This window comes from Lepidothrix coronata, unplaced genomic scaffold, assembly GCF_001604755.1.
Source record: "Lepidothrix coronata isolate B3197 unplaced genomic scaffold, Lepidothrix_coronata-1.0 Scaffold30, whole genome shotgun sequence".
Taxonomy (NCBI): Eukaryota; Metazoa; Chordata; class Aves; order Passeriformes; family Pipridae; genus Lepidothrix; species Lepidothrix coronata.
This window is the reverse complement of record NW_016690210.1, coordinates 6335742-6349486: the sequence shown is the minus strand read 5'-3', so window position 1 is coordinate 6349486 and position 13745 is coordinate 6335742. Positions and strand designations below refer to the sequence as shown.

The window sequence follows — 13745 nt, the reverse complement described above, 5'->3', positions numbered from 1 at the left end:
ATGAAATTCTTATGACTTTTTTTAATATCGTGTATGTCCCAGTTTATCTATGAGAAATTACCTTGCACAGTGGATATACTCCATCAGTGCAGGTATACAGGGCAAATCAACCAATTTAATAATGAAGATGTTCGCTAGCCAACAAAATTACAAAAGATCCCATCAAAAACATTTCCAAAACTATTACTTTTTGGATTATCTTTGCTCTGTCTCTGCCAAGACCGACAAGATTTCCTCTACCTAATCACCAATTTAGCTCAAGGACAATAGAGGAAAAATTCAAAAATGCTGGATTAAACAGGAGGAGGAGTTACTACTGGGCTGTCAGCAACTGCCCTCAAGGGAAACACTGACAAAGACAAAACCAGTCTGTTGTGTTGTGCTTCACGACAGACTACCCAGACATTACAGTAATCAGGCAGCATGGAATGAACACTGCCAACAAAATAACTATCACTTCTTTATCCTATTACCCTTTGTGCTATACACATCTGAGAAAATAAAGTTTATTTTGCATTTCCAACAAGGTTTTTGGTCACAGTTCCCCCTTAGAGGAGGTTTTTCTGCATTCTCCTAATAAATATCGATACCGGTGACCATGCTCTAGATTTAGTGATTAAATCCCAATTCATAGACAAACCCTTCTGGAAATAAAAGCAAGCAAATGAACTTTGCTCACTACAATAGCACAAGACACTACACGACATCTGCTGGAGAGTGCTGGAAGTGATTAATATTGTTTGCTTTGTTGAGGGGACAGTTTCCAGACACCAGTAGGTTTTGTAATCATGCCCTTTCCAACAATTCCAGCACACCTTACTTCAACTGTTCTGTAACTGCTTCTGGGTAAAAACCTACCATAGAGAAAATATATTATTCACACTGATTAATTTAGTACATGCATACAAGCATGAAATAGCTGACCTTACTACTTTTCTCCCAAAAGTCCCAGAGCAAAAAGAGCACACATAGTTGGACTGCCAAGTGGTATTTCATAGAGGGGAAAAAACCCACAAATAAAACCCAAAAAACCCTACCACCACAAAACCAACCAAAACCAGATTTCAGGATCCAGACAACACCCTCAAGGAGGTCAAAGTTCAATCAGACCCAGCTCACCCTGGCTTAGCTACAGCTGTCATAAATTCATTTAATGCAATGTTTCTGGAAACACATATAATGAATGACTTTAATGTATTCATTTTGAAGTTTCTTATTTCTGTGCCTTTCACTTTCATTGGCACAAAAAATATTGAGTTCATACAAAATGGGAAAGCAGAAAAAATAGTTCTGTTGCCAACTTTCAAAAACATTCACTTCTTTCAGAGATAAAAGTACAAATGTATTAGAAATGCAAATGCATTCACATCCAAAAAACTAAGATTGTTGAAAAGAAAAATGTCAAAGCTGGTGATACCCAAAAAATACATTTCCCTCTTTGTTTTGGGGGATAATAATGAGTCAAAAAATAGGAATCTGAAGTTGAACCTTTCTATGAGATACAGAGGTTATTAAATGTAGATTCACCAGTGAAAACCTGGAAAACTGGAGACTAGTAAGAATTTAAGGAAGGATTTTCACATTGCCATGAATTACCATTAGCCAGTAGAAAACTGCTGCTGGTATATAAATTACTTCCCTTTATAAAATAAAGTGGGGCCACTCTTTACCATTACCTTTCATTTTAAGTAAAGCAGCATTTGGTGCTACTGACACTAAGGCAGAGAACAAAAGATCACTCAGTTTGCAAGTCCACACCAGTTAACCAGTCAGGTTTTATATTGACATAAGTTGGCAACCTTTAGCACACTCCCTGGATTGCTTTACTATATTGAGCCCTTCTGGCAAGCAGTGCACAGCAATAATATCTAGATGCCATCTACTCTAGATTTAAATACCGTGATAGAGTCACAAATACGGATTTTCTTGAGCAAGGTCCAAGATGTTCCTGCTCAAGAACCTTCTCTGCAGTTGAGAAGAAAAGCAGAAGTCATCTTCTACGCCCTAATGTACATTCTGCCTCTGCTGGCATATGACATGAGATCCAACACATAGATAAGAAAGGAAGGAATACTACTGAAATACTTTTATCACTCTCAAATTAAACATGCAGACAAGATAGATAGTAGGAAAATCATGGAGTTACAGTACTACAACACTGTTTTTAAATAGGAAAATGTGTTTGTGTAAATACAGTCATAAAACATATTTAATTGAAAATATGAAAAATAATCAGGACTATATTTAATAGCAAAAACATCTTCTTGAGCAGGGAAATTAACAAAACTGTATTTTCTAAGAATTTGTGTCAAACTCCCCAGTGACCCATTGCTATTCAATAACCACAGTTATTGCCTCTGAATGTTCTTTCCCATCAGCAAAAACACAAAGTATTCCCAAATTCCTCCAACGTTGCTGGAATAACAGCTGGGTAATAGACAGTAACTGCCATAATTTCTTCCACGAAATGCAAGCACTTATTGGCCAGGTCACTGGGCCATTAGCAGTATATAGAGAGAGTTCGTGCTGCAATCCTTCCCTTAGTAGGTTAGTAATTTTTGTCCTTTTCTGGCACCTGTAATATTCAATGTTTTATGACAATTTTATGAATCTAGTAATTCTAAAGCCCCTGATTTTAAAATTGATGGAGTTGGCCAATGTTTTCAAACCACTGGAGGAGGAAGGGAGGAAAGATGAGCAAATGAACAGAGAGAATTGTAGAAGTCTTGAACCTTCGGGAACCACACTAAAACAAATAAATCTTTTTTTCCATGAAACATACAGTAAAATCATACACTAGCTCACACATTTTCTGACTATAAACATATCCATAGACTATAAACTACAGAAAATTTTCTCATGTATACGTGAAGTTTATTAGAATATCTGCAGTTACAGTAATATTTGCTACAGTAATACATAATGTACAGGTCCTTGGACAGAAAAATATTCATCACATTATCAAAAAAAATTACCTTGTATGTTAGCTTGTTCTTCGTATAATTGTGCACCCATAAAATTTTATGAGTGACCTTTCCCGCTTGGCAATCTATCACAATACAACCCTGTGGCAGAGGTTTCTTCCCTATTCCCTTAAGATTGAAGGTATTTTCAGTGCCAGCTGTAACATTTCGTAGAATAAGCCTCCCCTATGACAAAGAAAGCAGAAAAAAAAAGTTTCAGCACTGTACAAGTCCCCTTTGGCGGCCAAAGCAACTCTTTTAGTTTATTAATCTTATATCTAGGTGGAAAAGCATGCTTACAAGAAGGTGCTCCTATTAACTTTTCTAATTCTTAAGTAAATTCCATTGCTAAACAGAGAACAAAACAAAAAAACCAAAAGCTTTTATTTTTAGTTTTTCTAAATTATGACAGTTAACAATATAAAGCCTCCATATTTCTAGATTCTATAATTTTTGGCTTCTTCTTGAAAAACAAATATCAAAAAAAATATGTTCTCATGCCTCCTTATTTCTCACATAATATTGAACTTCACTCATTGAGCATTTCCACCTGTCCACCTGGGGGAACTGGGAATGTTGAGCTTGGAGAAAAGGAGACTCAAGGGGAACTCATTACTCTCTACAACTACTTGAAAGGAGGTTGTAGTGAGGTGGAGGTGGGTCTTTCCTCTATGTCTCAAGTGAAAGGTTGAAAGGAAATGGTCTTAAATTGTGCCAGGGGAAGTTCAGATTAGATATTTGAAAAAAAGGTTTTACTGAAAGAGTGGTTAGGAACCAGAATTAGCTGCCCAGGGAGGTGGTGGAGTCACCTTCTGTAGAAATGTTCAAGAAGCATCTGGATGCAGCACTTGGGCTTTGGTTTAAGGTTGACTGTGGTGGTGCTGGGTTGTTGGCTGGACTAGATAATACTGGAGGTCTCTTACAACCTTGGTGATTTTGTGATTCAACTAAAATGTTCTCCATAATCATTTGCCATCAAAGGATTCAAAGCTTTTGGCTTTTAATAATTTTATAATACTGAATTCCTAAACTACATTACATTTGTCTGGTAATGAAAGCAAAATGGTTACTTATGTTTCACAGAATATTTTGGGGATTTTTTGTCTTTGGCAATTCACACATTTCAATAGCAATCTGCAGTTAAAATCTCTCAGCTCTTATACAGGCAAAACTACAAATACTGCTTCTTGCAGTATGACACATTTAGTGTCATAACCTTTGCTCTGCTTTTCATTTTAGCATCAGAATAGTAATTACTCTGATGGTAAAAGCAGCTGTGAAGTGGTGTCTTAACTTGCAAAAGAAATTATTTTACTAAATAAAGTACTCATCACATAAATTCATTTGTGAGGTATGAATGCAATGAGAAATACTCAATCTTACCACTTTATTGCTTAGGCAACAAAATACAATTTAATATATATATATTTAAATTCAGACTAACACAATGTATATTTTTGTGATAAAAGTTCTGAATCTTTACAGAACATGAATAGAAATGAATAGAAATGAAGGATTTAACAGAAAAATAAATAAAGAAGAGATGATAATGAGGAGTGGAGAAATCTATCACACCTAATCTTAAGGTTTGCAAAATTAGTTCGTTTGGGTGTTACTTCAATTAGTAGGAAATCTTTCCATTTCTTTCTCTCAAGCAAATGCTTTAATATTACTAACTGGCTAAACGCTTTCATAATTTGGATACTGATGGTAACTTTACTGATAGAAGCATCCTTTTCAAATGTTGAAACTAATTTCCCTCTTACCGTAGTTGTATACTCAGCAGCAGGATTGAACGTGAGAGGATACAGAGCTGTTTCACCTACACCAACATTTATTACAGGAGGGCCATAAAACCCCTCTCCTTCCAACTTTGCTTCAAGTTTCCAGTCCACACTGGAAGTATTACTCTGAAATAAAAGCAAAATGTAAATTAGATTATGGATTTAAATTTTTTAATGTGCGTTTCAGCTTTCACTTGCAGTTATCACCACATCAGAGTACAGTATTCATTTGCTCAAAGTACTGGCTCAGAGCACCTTTGGGGAGAATAAAAACAGTGTATTTTAAAAATGAGTTAAACTAATAATAAATCTCTTACTCCAGGCAGCCAGAAGTACAGCACCCATACTATCAGTAGCAATACTGTCAGCAGGAATACTCATTAGAAAAATATGAGCATGATCTAGCTAATGGTCAAGATGGAATTCGTAAGTATCATCATAAACATTTAGAAGTATCTTTATGGTGCTGTTTAATGCTAGCCAAAATTCTGTTCCTTTTCCATCTGTAAAAAAACCTTCCTGTACCTCTTTGAAGTGCTGATGTGGTGTGCTGGCCCATATTGCCTCATTTGGCAACTGACTTTATTACAGGATCAGTCTTGCTAATGAATTAAGAACTCCGTCTCCAAAGGAGTATTTACAGTCCTGTGTTCTCAGAATCTGGTCTTTCAAGAGACTAAACTACCTTAAAGAATGCCTGTCCTGAGGAGTATGAAGCCTATTTAAGAAACATGTTTATCTTGCATCCAGATGTGTCACAAGACTGCTTGGTTATGGTAGAAAGTGAGATATCTTGTAATACATGCTTGAAGGTTGCATAAAAATAGTCAAACTAGAATAATGCTGTTCAGACTCCTATTATTTGAAAGAACCAGACAACTAAACATCCAATTGGAAAAAAAAAAGGCTAACATCCACCTGAAAGAGAACATAAACTGCCATACATAAGCCAATATACATGCCTTGACAAATAGAGAAGATTAATCTGATATGATCTATGAAAAGAGAGGATACTCTTTTCACCCATAACGGTCTTCATCTGTGGAAAATTTTATATAAGCATCAGAGATAAACAGTGGATTGAGGGACTAGACATGATACTTCAGTCCTTTTTTCCTTCTTTGAAAGTGTTTCAAGCTCAGCACACTCAAGTTCAGAAATTAAGAACCTGTGGTCATCAGAACCAACCAATGGCATGACACAAGACCTGCAGTATCTTATATATAAGGTTTGATTAATATCTAAGATTAATGCTTAATTTTTAGTTGTTTAGAGGTAAATTTCCCAGTGGTTTAGCTTGTATGCCTGCTTGGAATTTTTGAAGTTTTTGTAGTGCCTCAGTCTTTCAAAATACTTTTATCACCCTGGTCTCGAAGTCTGTAATAACCACAATTACATATCTCTTGTAGAAAACACAAAAGAAAAAAAGTAATTTGCTGATATCCTCATGCCAAGGATAAAATGAAAATGAAAAGTAGGCATCAAAAGTGTATTTTTATTCTCATGGTTATTTTCTCCACAATATCAGGAACAGCTTTATCCGTTTGAAAACCAGCTTGACCAGTTTTAAAACTGGCAGGTCATCACTCGGCTAGTTTTGCACTTTAAAAGGTGGGATAGAGGAAAAGCATCATCATGATTGTTCTTAGGTGAGGAAAAGAGGAAGACAGTTAAAATTTGGGGGCTTAAATTGTTTTATTTTTAATGATTTCTAGTGTCATTGGTATCAGATGCTTCCTTTATCCACACTAGTGATTATTACACCAATATGTGGAGCAAGTAATTCTTCTTAATCTCTAACACAAGAACTTATCATTTAGAGAAATTCAGTTGACAAACATGGCCACTTTGAAATTCTTCTGTAATAAATCTTTCTAACACAGCATGAATTTGTCTAAAAGTATCTTCTAAAGAAAGTTCTAATCCCTTGTACTTGTTCACTTTTAATCACTTAATCATCTAATTCTTACAGGATCTCTGCTTAATGCAAAATCTTATCCAAAGCCTGTTAAAACAACAAGAAATACAACTAATGCTCAGGGAGTTAGACTTTTCTCACAGGTACATAAAAAGGCTCCATGTATGGGACCTATACCCAGACAGGCTGAAAGTGATAGATGGAACGATTACACTCATCTCACACTTGAGAGAATTACGGAAACTTCAGAAGTTCAGCCTTAACTCCCATATTTAAAAAAAAAAAAACAAAACAACAAACCAACCCCAATCACAGATCTCAGATTCCAACTGCGTTCTTATTCTGCTTCTGTCATAATTCACTGTGTGGCTTTAAGCAAACCACTTGACAATTTTATTTGCTCCATTTATAAAGTGTTCCACCTAACACACACATCTGCTCACGTCTGCAAAAAGTGCTTTGAACACTAAATATTCGGTTCAAGAAACTATGTGTAGCAGATTGAACAACACCATCCTCACTTTCACTATGAGCATCTGTCTTTCTCCATAGAATATTTCAAAGTTGAACAATTAAAATTACATATACAATAGTGCTAACATAAAAATGTGCAAAAATTTCTGATGGAGAAGCTCCAACTAAAATAAGTGCATATAGAAATGTAAAGTATCTAACTCCTTACAAGAGTAACACATTTCTTGTACTGAACATGAAAGAAATCTTGTGAAAAGAATAATGTACAGTCACAAAATTAACCTTAGGATGTAAAAGAACAGGAAGAACTTCACATTTTCATATTTGTTTGTCCATCAATGTTTCATTTTGCAAATTTAGGATATAATACTTTGAGCAGACTTTGTGATCATGTATATGCATTTTATAGAAAGAGAGAGACTAGCATTCCCTCTCTCACACAGGCAGAGTACATGCTCTAATTGGGTACTTCTTATTTCCTTGCTAAGAAAATGGGTAGGACTTAAAAGTATAAAAGCATAACTCCCCTGCATGACATTTAAAAGCATGTACTTAGGAACACTCTGAAGTGAAAAATAAAACCATCAAAAGAATAAAGCAAATTTATTTAGAAACTGTTTAAACAAGGTGGAAAAACCCCTTACGCTTCTGTGTTATGCATCAGTTGTTTTTAAGCTAATGTAACGTTCAAAAAAATCAAGTCTTAATATAATATTAATATGTTAAAATGTATTTGCAAGAAGAGACAGCACTGTAATACAGTTACCTTTCATTTTCTTTACTTTTTTTTTTCCTTTCTTTTCTTTCTAATGTACTAGTTCTCTGTCTCCTCTCACTATTTGGCAGAACATCCACAGTACAGTCTTTTCCCAGATATTAAGTCTTCTTGTTTGAATCTGCCCTCACTCTTTTGACTACCAAATTTCAGAATAATTTCTCTATAAATTATCTCACTAGTATTCTTCAGTGGCTCTGCAATCATAAAGTTCCATCAAGTACATAAACCAAACGTAGTTCAAATCTCAGGAAACATTTCATTGGTTTTATCTCTTAAAGAAACTTTATCCCTTCTCTCACAGATTAAGTTCCTTCCCTATTTTTTTTTTAAATTTTAAATAGGAAAAGTTATCTGAAATTTGACGAATAATTTTCTGAGGGAGATGGTATTGAGATCATATTGCATCCATCTTCACTCTCTGCTCTTACTCCTTGTGTGGCAAGGGTTTCATATACAAAGTAGATATGATAAAAGTATAAACAATCTACTGTCTATGCTTACCATATTTTTTAACTGTATGTAATCTAGTTCTTCTATTTTATTCCTCAACATCTCTCCCTTTTTTCTCTTCAGAAATAGTGCATTTATTCCCTAGGTTATACAACTCATTTTTTTCACTTTTCTTGTGATAACATTATTCAGTAACAGACTAAAATTGCCAGAATTGAAACATTAGAATTAAGCCCAGCCAACTGTTAATTGAAGTATTTTTCCTAACAAGCTTTATATTATCTACAGTATGGACTTTGAGAAATAATACTCAAATCAGTATTTACACACACTTGTGCATTTCACAATTGTGACTTTTAACAGTATTAATCAGGAATCCAGGGTTTTTTTAAATCCTAAATCTTAGTTTAGTTTGTAATAGTAAAGTGAACTTACAATTGGAATATTCTGAATCACTGACTGGTAAGCTGGAGTTAGAAATTCAAGCTCTGCATCAACTCTGTCTTTACTCACTACACATTCAATCTCATAGACACGAACATCGCAGGGGGACTTCAGAAGAATCTGACAGTGGTAGGAACCAGCATCTGGAGGAGTGAACTTTATAGGCAGCCCAACTGTATCACTTCCATCTAAAAAAAAAAAAACAAACCAGAAAACAAACCAAACCAAACCAAAAGATGTTGTAAAGCTTTTCAGAAACATCGAATTCACAAGCAGAATCTGAAGATATTTCCAATAAACTTCAGGGGAGTCTCCTCAGCACTACATGCAGAAATTTCCAACAGGCAAAGGAATTTTAGGAGTGCTACCATATAAGCATAGCCACATTTTTGTTTTCCTAAAAAGTGATATATTGAAGCATGTGAACAATATTTTCTATTGATTTTAGTAGTGCACAGAGAGAAGTATTTTAAAAGATTTCTTACATCTAGCAGAAAAGTTTAAAATATATGAATTTCTGTAAATATAAAACAGTAGTGTATTAGTTACTACACTTTTGTCAACAGTTACCAGCAGAGATACCAGTGATAATACAGTATATTTGGGTAAGAGTAGCTCCAACAATTACAGGAATTCTGTTAAATGTAGTAGTTCTCATGATACCCCTTTAGACTTTTTCTGTGCCAAATTTTGGAGAGTTTCTGAAATTGCAGGGGTGTCCAAGCTGAAACAAAATCATGAAAAGTCACATTTCCCCAGTCCACAACACATAAGGAAAACTCCCCACCGTAATCTCTAGAGCGAGGAAGAAGCAATACAAATACTGTCAATCTTTGCACAGAGTCAAATCTAACAAGACTCTGCAAAGGCTTCCTCTGTTCTTGCTTACAGAAAAGATCAGACTCACAGTATTTTAAGCCCCTCACTAGCCCTTGTAGGACTCTTTCCTAAGGAGAAAGGAAGGTACATGAGGAACCCCAGTGACTGCCATAAAAAGAGCTCCCCACTCCCAAGAGTCTCTAAGAAACCAGAAACACCACATGGAGATTGCAGCTGGAAAAACTTCACTGTAGTTTTATATGTAAAAAAGACTGTTTGTCTTCACTGTTTTCCAAAGTTAGAAACCAATTCCTAAAGTTGGAAAAGAGAACGAGGAAAGTCAGATACAATATAATGACACAAGAGAACCTTACAAATAAAACTCCAAACAATTCACTTCTCTCTGAGGTAGAAAACCTAACAAATTCTTGTGGAATTTTCCATTTTCTCCCTTATTTGGCTTATTTTCTGATGATATGTCTTCATTTGCAATGCTGCTATTTCTATTCCACAAAGCGGTGCTCCCTGATGTATTCAGGGAAAGAACCCCCAGCTGAAGTTTTCTTGTGGCCTTATGTCATCACTGCTTCAGTTTTTCCACAAAAATAGCTGAAGTTCAACAGACAAATTGTACAGACTGACATTATTAATCTTTCAACATTACTAGACTATCAGAAAGATTATAAATTGCACCTCAGGTTTAACCCTCTCTGAAATTAGTTTGTTCTCTTTTAAAGACAAGATTAATGGCCTGGTAGTTTTTTAATTATTACTATTTTTTTTCCATTTTATCATTAAGTTATTATCCCTATGGGCTATCCCACACAAGTGACCTGAGTTTATCAGTTATACAAAGAATGAAACTGCCTTTTTCATTCCTCAGTTCATTAGTATAGTCCTGTCTACAGGATGTTGAAACAAAATATTTACTTAAAATTTAAACTACACATTTTAAATACTTCTATTTCAAGATAAAGTAGATGCTTAAACATGTATTTGAAGAAAGGTAATTCAGCATACTGGAAATTCCAAAATATTTCTGTATGAGTTTTACTTTCTTGCACTAAATGAAAATTCTAATAACTATTAATTAGGGTTATCTTTCTCTGAGTTGGATCCATATTTGAAATTAACACTTTCAAACAGAAGTGTCTCCTATAAAAAAATTTTAAAAGAAAACCCATGAAAAGAATATTCCATATTTACAGTATTTAGTTTGGCATTACTTTGGTAAAAGTATTGTTTCTTATGCATTTAAAAATACACTGAAGAAAAGGTCAGTTGAACAACTGAAATATTATGTTCAATTACAATGAATGAAAAGGAAAACAAACAAATAGGTGATGTTTATTTAGCATGATAAGTATTTTCTACAATAAGATATGGTTTCTGAAGTGAGACAGGACCTCTAAATTGAAATTATTACAGAAATCACTCGTCTTTGAATTATTGGTGAAGGTCACTTTTTTTTTCCTGCAAAACATTTTTCATGCTAATTTTAAATAAAGTAAACTGGGCTTAGAATTGTCTCAGTGTAGCATGTTTTCTTCTTCCTAAGACTCATAAGAGACTCAACAAAGCTTAATCAAGGAATACATTTAAAGATTTAATGAAAATAAGTCATTGGATCAAAACTTGCCTAACAATTTCTGAGACAAAAATTAGTAACAGTAAGCAATGGGCAGCATTTATGTTGTTTCTATGTAAGAGGAAGCAGAGCCTGCAAGCATTTCTTCACAGTGAAAAGTCAGGCAGAACAATACAGGGTTTTGTTACAGTGATACACAGGATATTTACTGTTTGACAGGGAGATGTTCCATATGAAATCGGCCAACCATTTTATTTTATAGAATTATGTCAGAAAAACACCTGTGGGAAGCATTTACTCAATCATATTGGGTTTGTTTGTGAGGCAGTTGTCAAAACAGGGGTATTTGAAAAAACAAAACTTTTAGCGTGAATAGCTGGAAAGCTAAATTACAGCATGTAGACATTGGTCATGTTCTCTGGTAACTGCCATTTACTTATGCCATTTAATTATTGCAAAAGACAATCTGATCATCATCTGGAATTAACAGTCCATGCCTTGTGGTTCTTAAAAATCTTATAACTCGTCATTTTAGGTCTGCCTGACCTGAATTCAAAGTTAGTCCTCTAACTGCATTAGCCAACAAACAGTACCTCTCAAAGAAAAGTAATGACAGTTGTTTTGACATTAAAATGTAAGAAAAAACATATTCTCTAAGTTTGTAATAAAACCACTTTGTAGAGTGTTTGCTGTTTATTCCTATTGCAAATTGTGGGAGGAGGGCATGAGTAAGAATAGAAATGCTACTCTTCCATACCACACTCTGTTGGTATAATTTCTGAAGGTCGGAAAGTATGGGCCTTCAGCAGTTGTCAACTAATTGCACATTATAGTAGCTTTTGTTCAACAGTGATGGTTCTATCTTTTTAGAAGTTCAAAGCTAAATTTCTCAGTGAACTTATCTCAGCCCCTGACACCATGCATGTGTCACAAATAAATGGTTAAATTAACCCGAGAACTGAATTTTCAGGTATGGACTCTTAGAAGGTTAAATAAGCAACCAGTTTGACTTCTGTTTATATCAGGTCTTCAAATGAGCTCATCTGAATTAAATCACTCTACTCAGTAGTCTTGAAAAAGTAACCACCCTTTAATATACCTTAATGAATGCTGATAGGTTTTAATATTTTTTCTATCACTGTGTATGTTTATTTGCTGATTTGCTTTCACTTTATCTGAATACAACAGATTTGTACGTTTCTAAAAAACCTACTGTTTACAGGTTCTTTTTTCACTTAAATACAATATATCATTACACATCTAAACAAATAGTTAAATACATTTTATCAACCAGAAAAGGAAGATCTACTGGGGAAAAAAAAAAAAAGAACGAACACAGGTTTTCCTTAATTGATTTAAAACTGCAAATGGGAGACAGTTTTTTCAGTGCCTTTTCATGAGCACTCAGCAGTCATGTTTGTGTGTCACATTCAGAAGCCAGTGAGGAGCTGTGTGTCACTACAACAAAGCAAAACAAAGAGATTCTTGGGGATTGGTTGTTTAGTAATCATTGCCCCCTAATATTTCTGAAGAAAACTCACAGGCACTTTAGAAACAAGCAGTCACTACACCGATGGGCAACTGGAATGCTGCCAAGTAAAAAGTTTGCTTAATACAACTTCAGAAATATTGTAATGCTTAGGTGATTTCTTAAGTCATCTGATGAATAGCCTCTACCAAAAAGGATTAGCCAAATTATAAAGAATTATATTGAGGAAATAATTCAAAGACTCTTGATCTAAAATCACAATGAAGTCAGAGCTAAGTTCTCTCTAGAATTTACACACAAAATTTACAAAAAAATTCAAAACTGATTCTTTGTGACCTGAAAGAAGTGGCTGAGAGATCTTTAAAAAATAAGCAACAGAGAGGAGAAGACAGAAGACTAAACAAAATTTCCTACAAAGAGAAGAGCTCAAAACTATTAAAAGACTGCACTAAATGCATAAGGAAGTATTACATGAAGAGAGAATCAAAGACCAAGTCTCTTATATCACTCACTGCAAAATAGTAAGTTAATGTAAAATTAGTAATGAAGGCTTTACAGCAAAAAGATATAACAAGACCTAAGTAGAGACTTCTGTGGTGTGGTTCCTTTCTTTTTGCAATCTAGAATTCTCTGAGTAAATAAGTTTTCTTTTTAAAAAAAAGAGAAAAAAAGTAAACCAGTAGTTGTTTTAACAGAAGCAACCAAAAAAAGTTAAAAATATCTGAATCTATTAACTGTAGGAGCAATTATCTAGAAAGTAGAAAACATTTAACAATTCTTGATAGTTCCATAGAGAAAGCTTTTTCATAATTCACTAAGGAGGAAAGGAAAAAAAAAAAAGAAAATTAATTAAAATAGAGAGCTCTTTTTGGACATTCTTTGCAAGTATAACAGCAGGGAGCCAACACTGTTAAATACTGTAGTAAGAGGCAACAGAACTCTAATATTAGCTTTTGATATGGAATCTAAATTAGATAGCAAGGTGGAACAACATTTTTTCATTGAGAATGCATTGTGAGCTTTTATTTCTTCCTGGAC

General features: G+C 34.4%; 1 protein-coding gene across 5 annotated transcripts in view; it reads right to left on the bottom strand.

The window, feature by feature from the left end:
• CFAP47 (cilia and flagella associated protein 47) overlaps positions 1 to 13745 on the bottom strand; it is a 275959-nt gene that overhangs the window by 142420 nt on the left and 119794 nt on the right. For all 5 annotated transcript variants that reach the window (XR_001874104.1, XM_017811012.1, XM_017811014.1 and 2 more), the window contains 3 exons: positions 8803 to 8999; positions 4730 to 4873; positions 2976 to 3149 (listed from right to left, as the gene is read on the bottom strand). Coding sequence is in view for 4 of the 5 variants with exons in the window: in XM_017811012.1 (XP_017666501.1) it covers positions 2976 to 3149; positions 4730 to 4873; positions 8803 to 8999 (515 nt within the window). In the remaining variant the exon portion in view is untranslated. The remainder of the gene's footprint in view (positions 1 to 2975; positions 3150 to 4729; positions 4874 to 8802; positions 9000 to 13745) is intronic.